This window comes from Halictus rubicundus, chromosome 11 (assembly GCF_050948215.1).
Source record: "Halictus rubicundus isolate RS-2024b chromosome 11, iyHalRubi1_principal, whole genome shotgun sequence".
Classification (NCBI taxonomy): Eukaryota; Metazoa; Arthropoda; class Insecta; order Hymenoptera; family Halictidae; genus Halictus; species Halictus rubicundus.
The window spans coordinates 6,819,538-6,832,067 of record NC_135159.1 but is presented as its reverse complement, the minus strand read 5'-3'; the positions used below and the strand labels follow the sequence as shown (position 1 = coordinate 6,832,067).

At 35.2% G+C, this 12,530-nt stretch overlaps 1 protein-coding gene across 8 annotated transcripts in view; it reads right to left on the bottom strand.

Annotated features, from left to right (window-relative positions):
• LOC143359185 (potassium voltage-gated channel subfamily KQT member 1-like) overlaps positions 1-12,530 on the bottom strand; it is a 94,143-nt gene that overhangs the window by 51,838 nt on the left and 29,775 nt on the right. For all 8 annotated transcript variants that reach the window (XM_076796933.1, XM_076796936.1, XM_076796941.1 and 5 more), the window contains exon 3: positions 525-615. In XM_076796933.1, coding sequence (XP_076653048.1) covers positions 525-615 — 91 coding nt within the window. The remainder of the gene's footprint in view (positions 1-524; positions 616-12,530) is intronic.

Below are 12,530 nucleotides of genomic sequence, written 5' to 3'. Positions count from 1 at the left end.
GGCGCAACCGGTGGCCAGCCGAGAAAAGTCGATGCTACTCGTAACTTTCGAGAACATCGCTTGTCCTTTTCACGTCATTACCAAGAAAATGGTTATTCTAAGTATCGGACATTCCAGAGGCATTGGGTTCCTTAAAAAAATTCGCACTGTGATATTTCAATAGATATCAGTAGACACAGACATCTTGGCACTTGTGAAATTCATTGAAATATTATTTGGAATAACATGTTCTTTTATGTCGTAATTGCTTCTATGCCTGTGTTCCCTTTGAAATATCACTTGAAATAACACATTACTTTATTTTATAATTATTTAAGGTAATTATAAAATTGTTCTTCAAAATTATGTCTGATGATCCGATTATCTGGTTCGAGTCTGGTTTATAACCTCTGTCGTATATTATATGGAGGATTGTTTCTTTTGTCTTTGAAATAAAAATGATGAAGAAATAATACACTAGTCTGTAATAATTTTGATGTATCTGGGAACGTGTATGTCGAAAAATATGAATTATGGGTACTTACCATCCAAAAGAGTGTTTCGTTCGCGAAGTTACTGTACTGGTCTATGGTTGACAAAACACTAAATATGAGGCACACCAATACCACCATGAACCTGAAAACAAAAAGATAAGAATAAAATTAATTAAGTACAATATAAATGAGAACAATATAATTCACGTTTCTTCTTGGATTTATCATAAATGACAGAATGCATTATTTATGGTACCACTTATAATTACTGCAAGGACACAGATTTTACACTGCGTCCAGCTTTTGCGAGGCTAATATAATTATAATATAAATGTATTAATTATAATATAAATTAGAATTTATATTAAAGATCTCATGTTCTTGTTAGTACGAGTGGCTTGTAATTCCTGTTAAAATTTTGTTTCAATGAAAGATTAATTAAGTTGCATCTAATAATATAGAAATTATTTTTTTTAAATCTCGGTTATTCCAGGTTACACGATTGAAAAGTGTGGTAAGTTGTACAATGAATGTCCAAATCGTCAGGAAAAAGTTTCCAGGTCCATTTACCTCGTTCGTTCCACTGTGCGCCGTGTTGCGACATGATGGAATCAATTTTTATAGCTAGTTGCTCATTTATTCGAAACGTAAAGCCAGTTTCCGTTCCTACGGCCGACAATAAATTTCCAAACGTCAAACACACCCCGTTAACCTTTCTCCTTCGCCGTCGTATGAATAACTCGCGCTCCACGGGCCCCGTGCACCCATTTTGTTGACATTGGGGAAAAGAACACAGGGCGTAGCGTGTCAAAAAAAGATGGCAGTCACGCAACTGGGATTCGTCTTTGAAAAGACATCGATCGCGCCGCGCACGGAAAAGGGACGACGGAAAAATTCCAACGGAAGTTCAGATAACGCTCGAGCTTCCGGTCGACGGTAGAAAAAGATCTTTTCGGTGGCCCGAGGACACCGATGAATCATGACCTCCATTTTCCCTCGCGAATCATCAGCGTCGCGTCGGAAATTCATGAAGGGGCGGGTTCGCGCGTTACTTCGGCCGCGGCGTTCATTATCAGGCAATCACGACCAGGTCACCCGGGGGATAGGAACTTATTTACGTGCACAGGAAGTTATATGCATGTATTACGTATCGATTTTAACCGTTTTCTCATCGAGACATTTAGCCGCGGACGACTTGACGCTCCCCCGAACTAGGACGTCCGGCGACACATGCTTCCGAATTTTGCGATTCACGCCGATCCTCCGGCCAAAGGGCACTGCTGTCGTCCCCGTATTTTTAGCCCGACGTGCTTCCCATTAGGGATGTTCGATTCTCCGGAAAGAATCGATTCTCGAACAGTTCTTCGACAGCGGAGAACCGAGATTCTACCAAAAAGAAATCGTAGCCTAGATTCTGCAAGAATTGGTACCAACAGAAACGCCCCTTTCGACGGAGAGTGACTTTTTGTGGCCAAAATTCAAAATACCTTTCTATCGATTTATTTTCAACAAAAATGCCATTAATGCAACCATGAATAAAATAAAGAATATTCAAAACGAAACAATGACTGAAAATTGTGAGAATATAGCTCCGGTGCTTCGGGCACTTGTTTCTTAAAATTCGTATAACTTTAAAAGTTGCAGGTAGATAGTTGCATTTGAAATTTGCGTGTCCCATGTCTAACACTTTTAAACCTTTTTTAAAACCCTTCTCAAAATTTAAATTCTTATAAATATTGCTATTTGTACATGAATTAAATACTGCTTAGAAATTGAGTAAATAATAAATATTAATATATATCATATATTTATCGTATATATATTTATTGTATATACATTTATTATATATATATATATTTATTGTATCTAGTCTATTGTATTTGTTGTATTGTATTTTATATGTATTAATATGTATTTATAAAAGGAAAGTAACTGCTAGTGAAATATGTATCTTCCCTTATGATTGTTTACCTTATACGTTTGTATTTCAAACGTATTAATACGATTACATTTCGTTGTGTTGATTAACCCGGTTTAAAGTGTATCAATACATAGAACGGATTAAGTCTGTTATCCGTTTTCGTGTCACGATTAATTACACGATTAAAGATAGCTCTCCTGGAAATGAGTGTTTCGTAGACCGGACCTGCAGAGCTGCCAGAAAGATTAGTGTTCGAGTTTAGATTGGTGGAGCTGTACAAATGTGCCTTCAGTACGTATGCGTACATCTACTGGGGGTTATTTAATTGTTTTTAAAAATTTACGATTCCCAGATAAATCTTTTGTCGTAATTCAATTTAAGATTTAAATTATCAGTTACTTATTCGACGTATCATGAAATTTTAATAAAATGATATCGATGGTTACGTTCAGATTGTATGTATACTATCTTGAATTAAGTATACCTTTATTCGAGGACATGAACAAATATGCTCAATTAGTGAAAGAAATGTATATTTACATGGAAAATTTCGTACGCAAAATACAAATGTGTGAAATTTGTAAGATTGTCTGAAATATTCTCCGTTTTTATATCAATTTCATTTATCCGTAAAATAAACAACAATTTCATTGTTGGCATTTGTAAAATAGTACATGATGAATTATACATACTTTCACTTTATTTACATGGACTTATAAACAAATATAAACATCATTATTTTAAAAAATATCTCTAATATTAATTAATGGAATAATATCTCGTAGAATGTTGAAATAATGTTTCTTTGTTTTCAAATAGTCGTTGACAAGTGTACGCGAACATGAAAATTCTTTTGGTTCCCATGCGAATTAGTTTCCGTAATTGTCTCGCGTTCTAAAACTTGATTCTGTAGAAAGCACTGTGTTTTAATTGTCGTGTCGCGTTTCCTCTTAATTTTAATCCGCGCTGAGCCACTACGTCGACTCGACGTTGTACATACAAGAGATTAACTCTAAATCGAATTAAGGTGTATCACTTAAACGAGAGACACTCTTTAGATCTTCTTCTCTTGTTACTCCTGGCCAATTAATCAAGACCACTTTACATTTTTTAATAAATTTTAAACAGCCCAATCATACCTTAGTAGCAGTTCATTAATTACGAAATTGTCGAATAGATGCATGTTAATACCTTCACTATGCAGACGTTAATTCACTCATTATTTATAATTAAGCGGATTTTGATAATTTATGCTGTTTCCATGATTATTTACAACCAGCTTTGGTAATTAAAGGAACAATATATAGGTATACTATAATAAAGTCCACCCCATCGCTTTTAATGACCTCATAATATAATACAAAGATTAATGAGTAATTTCGCTGTGAATATGTATGAAATACTATGTACACGTATGAGTAACATGTATACAGGTACATCGAGTAATTCCATTCTTTATACCATCCACTACTTTTGTGTAAACTAGTGAAAAAATATATTGACTGTTAAACTTCGCCTTCGCAACCCAAAAATTTTTAACTCTTTCCTATGTAATCTTGTACATCTTGACGAGATAATGCCAAAAATCAAAGTTTTAAGGCGAGGAATTCACTGGTTCAAAAGTTAGGCGTGTTTAAAGTCGAGCGATTATAACACGTTAAGCGCGGGGCTTGTATCTATGGACTTTCCGTTGACGCTGCAAGTAACTGTAAGCTAAACGAGAAGCTTGAAATTTAATCTGCTTTTCTTTATCATTTTCTTTTTAATTTAAGCATTATTAACCTCCATTCGAGTAATTTTTTAATTTTCTATGACAATATTCTGTTGCCTGTCTTGTTAGAGGATACTTTCCATTTAATAGAATATTTCCAAACGGAGCGTTCGAAACGAATTGAAACAGCATCTTGATCAATGCTGATGATTTCTATGATGTGATGCCTAGAATCATTTTATTCCGGATGAAGTACAATGTATAACGTAGGTTACACAGTTACAGACACTCTGAGAACATCTCTCATACTGCTTTGCAACATGGTGGAAAGATCGATGAACGGAGCCGTTCGCTTCACACGTCATTAGTGTGCGCAACTTTTTGACCTAGAAAGCTATGGTATGACTAATTACCTGACATGCTCGTCTATTCTGGATTTCTGTGATCATTTTCTGTTCCCCAAATCGCAAAAGAAAATAAGAACTTGACGGCTCAATAATATTGTTCAAACACATAAAAGACATTTCAAGGATTTAGAACTGATTCCAGAACATCTATTGTTATCATACCACATTATAATTATTATTGTAATTATTACAGTTATTTAATAAGTAGTATATTTTATAGTATATTATAATATTTCATATTATTTTAAGTTACTGTTAGCCTAACCTTTCCCAAAGCCAATATTGACTAAGGATTACCTAAAGTCATACGGTCCTTCGTTTATTATGAAATCGATTCCGAAGTTATGACCGTAAAACGTGTCATTAATTATAATTTGATGTTACCCTCTATAATTCGTTGTTTCTACTGCGAAAGCTAATGATGGATTTGCGTGACCATAATACTGGAAATTCTTTTGCGAAAGACAATATTAGTAACAGTATTTTTGCAATAGCTATCACATATCTACATTTGTAGAATATTTTAAATTCATTATTCGATAGTTGCAATAAGTTGGTATTAGGATAATTATAGTCCTCGTCGCAACTGACGTCACCACTGTATATGTATGTCTCAATTGTCATTATCGATTATTACTGCTATTATTATTAAAACAATACAATATCGAAGGAAAGCAAGGGGCATACACTGTAGTAAGTATCAAATTTTTCTCAAGGTCATCTTTCTGTATATTTCAAGGGCATTGATGTTTTCTTTAATTTTCCTCAAGGTCACATGAAGGTCATTAAACTAGAGAATTTTAAATTCAACTTGACCTCGAAATGATCGCAGAAATCTGCATGTTCATTGTGAAAAATCTTACGATTAGTGTTTTTACAATTTATTAAGATATACTACATTTTTTTAGCCACTTTTCACATTGACATTCCATCTTTGAATAAGACAAATACTTCATCCTTAATATTCATTGAGGCATTCGTTGTGATACTTTGAAGTGTTCCTTTTAGTGTTGTATACAAAATTATGTATTATACAGATCTAAAAATTTCTGACTGAATATTTGTTAGTATTTTTGTGTAAAATCGAGTCAGGAATAAACTGCAATAAATCTAAAATTGTATGCCCTTAAGTTTCAACAAATATTGTCTTAATAATGACATAAATAATAATTTTCAGAAAATATTGTTTTATTGATTTAATTTTGCTTCTACCTGTAGGTCATGGACTGAAAGAGCGATCACACTTTTTCATCATTTTCAAGGATATATCTGAAATGTAAATCTAAATAGGAGAGCAATAAACGGCATAAATTTACAGGACGACCTAACATGCACGAAGCGTTATCATTTAGGATCTCACTTTGCGTGGATAAACGTTGAATTATATTGCAATTATGCGCTGGCTCGTCCACAACATAATCGCCCGAGATATCATTTCTAACAACTCGACTGGGGCTTGCGCGTAATGAGAAACGCATAAATCATGCGGGGTCTAAAAGGTCTAATCAACCGAATTTGCAGAATTAATGTCGGAACATTGGCTGCAACCAATCCTATCAACGTATACAAATTACTCATTCATTGTTCTCCTCTCAATTAATTGCGAATTTGCGGATAAAAGTGACGCATTTGCCAATATCATAATTAAACGCTAATTTTATGCATTTGTGAGAAAAATGAAATGAAAATACCGAAAACACGAGAAAAAATGTCAAAATGCTCAATATATTAATTGTATTATTTAAATTATTGAGAGGAGAAATATGAGATTGACGCAGAAAGGTTTATTTTTCATAAACATCCATAGTCTAGTTATGAAATGCTTGTACCACAAATGAAAAATGCGTACCGTTGTTTATTATATGCAATTTATAGCGATAAATAGAATATCTGCAGGCTGTATTGTTTTATACAAACTGAATTTTAAAGAAGCAGATAGAACTTAAGTTCTATCTAAATAAATATAATCTATATAAATATAACTATTATTAATTATGTACTAGTAAGCATTATCATTTTTGAAAGTTGAATCTCCTATACTTTACATTACCTATGCATTCCTCGCATAGTACATTAATATTCATTTCGAGGTTAAATTCAACATTCTACGAGGCGTCGAGAAGTTTTCTGAATGTGTCTGGTGAAACTTTAAAAACTGAGAGTCTCTTTCTTTTTAACGCGATCATGTTGAAAAGAATTTACGGTCAATGGAATGCAGAGAATGCACAAAAGGCAATTGAAGCCTATTGTAATAAAGTATACGGCTTTAATTGAACGCTAACCAAGATATCAAACAGTTAAACCTACATTTAAAAGAATTCTTTAAAGTTTTAAGCTTCAATTATTGCTAAAAGTCCTTTGGCCCCTTTAAAGAAGAATTTATTTTGTTTTAAGTGACTTATTCTCTTAGAAGATTTATAATATCGGTTATCAAAGTAGCACATTTTAAACAGTTTCAGAATGTAGGATAACATATTGATAATAATGAGTCATTGTAAATAGATTGTGCTTTTGGAGCATTAGAACAGTATAACTTTTGAACCAGTGAATTCCTCGCCTTGAAACTTCGATTTTTGGCATTTTCTCGTCAAAATGTATAGGATTATATAGTAAATATTTAAAAATTTCTGGGTTGCCAAGGTGAAGTTTAACCCAAGATCACTCTATCATTTGTCTAACCATGATTCGCAATGGTTCAAAGAATATTTTCGCATACTTTTCTTCGCGTAATTCGACAAAAAATGCAGAAATGAAAAACTGAAAATAATTTCCCAGCAGGGCTCGAAATAAACAAGTAACCAGAATAATCTATTGTTATAATATTATTCGTTAAATAATATTTGGCACTTTCCCTAATTTTTCACAACATTTTTCATATTAATTAAGAAAATATCTGTTCCTGTCATAGAAGATCTTTGATTTTTAGATCTGATTAATTCTATCCAAAAAATTTTATCTCAGGAATTCTTTTATAAACTGTTATCATTCGAACTTATAATATGAGAAAAATACCAGACGTAATAAATTCCACTGTAGCTGATAAAAAAGTTCTGAAACTTTTTCGAGCCCTGTTTCTCAGCGCTTCCCGGTGCCATAAATTGTAGGATGTCGGCGCGGGTCGATCAAAGCGGGATAAGTTATGCTTGCGAGGCGGGCACAACAAAATTCCGACAGTATCGTATAAAAATAGAAGGAATCGATGCCCGGGAAGCAATTAATGCGCGAAGACTTGCGGTGCAGGCTGGCGGAAAAAGGAAACAGGAAAAAGGAGAGTCGAATGTGGACAATTATCATAGTAGGTCGACGAAGGTGACCCGCAAAGCTTTAAGGTGGCCCGGGAGGGGTGCATGTCAGAATTATAGTCCACCGACACGCCATCTTAAAGCGTATTCCACGGTGAACCGACTTCGTTAACGCCGTGCTCGTCGTTACTTAACGAGGTATCGCTCGCTAATAAATTACTTATACAAGCGGACGAATCCCCTGCGCCGAGCGGAACGGAACGGAACGGAGCGGAGCGGAGCGGAGCCGAGCCGAGCCGAGCCGAGCCGTGCCACACCGCGGCAATTACCGCTCGTTCGGATTTCCTCCACTGATTCCTGCGCTCTCTCCCTATCAAATCAACCGCTGCTTGTTTCAATGTTAACACCGCGTCAGCCTTATCCAAATGATATGGAAATCTCTGCCGCATTTTAATTACCGGTCCTTTCCTCGTCCGGCACTTTCGGCGACAATTTACAACAAACGTTTTAGCAAAGGAGCCCTGTTCACCAACTTTGAAAAATCGAGTTTGCTTTGCTGTAAATAGGGTAAAATAATGTTAGGTTAGAAATATTTTCACAGATTATTTTCTAAATTGTGTTACATTGATCAACGCTTTATGTGATCATTATAATTAATACTGCATATCGGTAGCAAGTATTACTTCATTGCTGCCAGTCCTTCGCTCTAAAGACCCAACAATAATATCAATATACTCTTACTAATTTTTCACTTGTTGACTATTTTGTTTAATTTTACTCCGATGATTGTTGATGTTTTTTCATTGTTTCACGAAAGTTATATTTCGCAACATACACGATCTTTTGTCATGCTTCGAACATTTTCAATAAAACAGTTTTCACTTACGTTCTCATATTTCAGGTTTCTTTGTAAACGATATAATAGACTAATTGAAGTAAATGAGCTAAAAAATTTAATAATAGCCAATTGAATGGACAGCATACTGTGGACATTCTTGTAACCCGTGCTTAGCAGTTTCGAAACACAAGACACAATATTAATTATTAAATATCGGAAAAAGCTCGGGCTGCTCACCCATCAAAGCTTTATAACGAATTTCTCGTGGTATTTCGCAAAAATTAATAACAATAGCAATGTCGTTAGCAGGCCGTTTGATCGTTTCGTTGGTGTGCCGTGTATTCTGTTTACATTTTTACAACAAAAATTTAATTTTCCATAAATATCAATACCATCTTGCTAATAAAAAAAAAATCAAGCATTATATAAATTCATGCATTGAACAAAGAGACGTTGAAGTGGTCGCTAATGATGAACCGTAGTCGATGGGACCATAAATGAGATTAGTTGAAACAGGAAAAGCAGTTCGCAGGAATTTTTCCCGACGAAAATATCGACCACGGTACGAAAAATCCTTTCGGAGGAATCATAATCGCGGGAAGTGCTATTCGTGATACATTGGTCGCACGATACTCAATGGAGTGCTCAACCAACAAGAGATAAACCCTCGAGGGCCCTTCAACCGTCCCGCGCGATGAAGAGCCTATGAACGCTCGATGTCAAGAATACTGCAACCTATATGCGCTAGCACAGACTATAGAACTCTCAAACTGTTGCATCGGTCCCGTTTCACGTAGACGATTTTTTCATTTACGTCACAGTTGAAACCTGCGCTCCATCCAACGTATACTTTTCAATTATTGCTCCATGAGCGACGACAAATCAAACAGACAGGTCACTATTAATTTGTCAGATTTTAATTAATATGCAACGCAAACGAAGCTTACACGTACGACGAATACAGTTTCCCATTCGTTATGTCATACAAAAATATCTTAGAAAAAAATGAACTTCAAATTTTAAAATGAAATTTAATCCCTTGCAGTAGAAATTGTTTCAACCCCCAAACCAAGACATTTCTAGAATATTTCTAGTTTATTACTCATTATTTATTATTCATACTAACAGTTTAGCAAATTTTTAGATACAAACATAAAATATAAAAATTGGTGTAAATTATAGTATTGCATTTGTAGCGGCTCCTTAGAGTCGCAATTCGAGTGCAAAGCATTGCAAACGAGTGCAGATGTTTTTCGAGATACTGTATATGCATAGTCGTCAGATCAAGACTTGTTCCCCCACTCTAACTTCCCCTTCTACCGCGCTATTCCCCGCCGGCAGGGAGAGGGTAACTTTTTCCCCTCAATTCGTGCTCCCTCCCCTCACCTGGCGACACTGTGCAAATGTGACAGACTTGCTTTGACATACCTATATCGAATTTGAGCAAGTTCATATTTTTGCTACAAGTATTAGTGCACAATTTCATGGCTGCTAATCTTATCAACGCAGCGCATAAGTTATAAGCAGTGTTTCCATTGTTTCGTCAAATTGGACGGTTATCAGCGAGCATGATTCCCCCCGATCTAAAAATAACGAGCGTCGCACGCAAATAGCTTGCGCATGAATTGCAGCTAATAACGCTTTGCTATTTATGCGCCGGCGAACTAGGCCGAACCGTTCGTTCGAGTCATTTCTATTAAATGGACTCTTTCACCTGGCGGGGAAACGGGGACTGCTCATTGTGCGGCGCGGAATACGCTTTAAAAATTCGCGCGAACGACACCGTAACTTCTCTGCGTTGTCGCCGCGCGAAAGACAGTCGATTATAGCCGGAGAACAATGCAAAATCAATTCCCTTTGTTCGGCCGACAAACAATACATATTCCCAGCCAATTCCGTGTCAATTGTAACAAAATGTATGGAGCAACCCGTGAAAGGGGCTTGTAACGCACCAGACGCGGTATAAGACAGACAAATCGAAATTTTGATGTCGCGACTCCGCGAGGCCGATGCGCACTGCAATTACTGACACACTATGCAAGATTTAGAAAGATGTAGGAGTTTGCGTTACGTGAAATTAAAAATTAATATTCTGCGCCAAAGTTGTCCAGACGTAATAGCTGAGAGTTTCAGTCGAATACGATTTCCGAAGTTTACGATTTCTTAGATCGAAAAGTTATTCCTGAAGAAGAATTTAGTCAGACTGAAATGAATCCTAGTGTATTCTAATAGATTCTGGAACGAAGCACTCCTGACTGACTTTATTACTTTTGAAATATCTGCTCAGGTAAAACTGTCGGAAGTGTAACGTGCAATTTGGAAAAATTTTTAGTACGCTTCCAGTGCTAAAAAATTCAATATTTTCCTTGGTAATATATACATTAATAGTTTCATTAAATTTAAAAAAATGGCTTCGCTCTTTGTTCTTTCAAGTTATTTTTTACTGCATATTTAAATACTCAAGCTAATTAATAGGGACGATTCACTAATACCCTAAGTACCCTATTTATTACTATTGAAATAATTGGACTGTTCTTTAGTTTTGAAATAATTGGAATAAGTAAAATTAAATCAGTTGCAACATAAGGAAGAATAAAAAATAATGCCCTGATTGCCAATTTTTTTTTTTTTTTTTGTTAAATTGAAGTAGAAAAATTTCAAAAATAAAAGAAAACTACCTATTTCAGTAATTCGTACATATTTGTTATACATATTGTCGCATACAAAAGTGCACGTGCCTACGCTCGGGTGATAGTAACAAAGAAAGTAGAGCGCGTATAAACGCTAATGATGCAAATGGGTTAAATTGTCACGGAATTTAATATCGCTTTTTATTACCTCCTTTTGTGATGCACACAAGGATACAAATCGTGTCAGATATCCAAAAAGCACAGTAACGTCTCGATATATGTGAGATAGTTGCGCACCATATTTGGGAAGTGTAAACATGACGTGTAATTAGATTCCACGTCATAATTACAATTACTAAACGGCGGATTTTTATGCGAAATGAAAATGTTCTGCATCAATTGCAGAAAGCAGAGGTTATATAAAAATTTAATCTAACTTAGTTAACACTAGGTTTACGGGACCCTTCAAAATGACGGGTTCTAATATTTTTAATTTACAATTATTCTAAACATGCACCCATGAGAAATTATTCAACAAATTTGTATCTCTGGGTATATGTTACTAAAGAAAAAGAAATGGTTAAAAATTTGGGCAGCACAATTTTGTTATTTTTATAAAGTAATGTAAAATAGTCACTTTCAGTGCACCGTAAACCTAGTGTTAATTAATTATTAATGTTAATTGCCCACTGGTAGCGTTAATAAACATAACACCAGAAGAAAAGATAACACTAATAAACAGATAGTTAGTTAATAAACAGTTAACAGATCAATGTACAGAATAGGAATTATGTAGTATTAATGAAATGTAAGATTAATGAAATTCGTCACTTTTTCTGGCCATTTTCGGAACACTTTCGAGCGAGTATCCAGCTGAAGATGTCAATTGTGCAAATGCGTTAACCTTTTTCACGGATTCCTTACGATTTCTTCAACGGAAATCCGGAAGACATCAAAGGAACAGCTCCTGCTCATGACAGCCATTAGGTTGATTAATTCAGTGTTGCAACAGAAGGAGAAAGCACTCGAGCTTGATTGCCAATCGTTGTAAAGTGTGAAGCGGTTTAGGAATCGCGTACAAACGGTCGTCAAACAATTCCGGCCGTGATAAGGCAAACATATCTGCGACGATAGTGGCAGAATGATGAATACCGCATTCCTCTGATTCTCTTAGAGGTGTTTCTCGTTTAACTCGAATAACTCAAACCTGGAGAATTCGCATGATTTTTTTTCCAAAGAAAACCGTAAACCATCATTATAAATTCAATTTTTAATGGAATTAGAATTTTCAATATTTTATTCTCATGA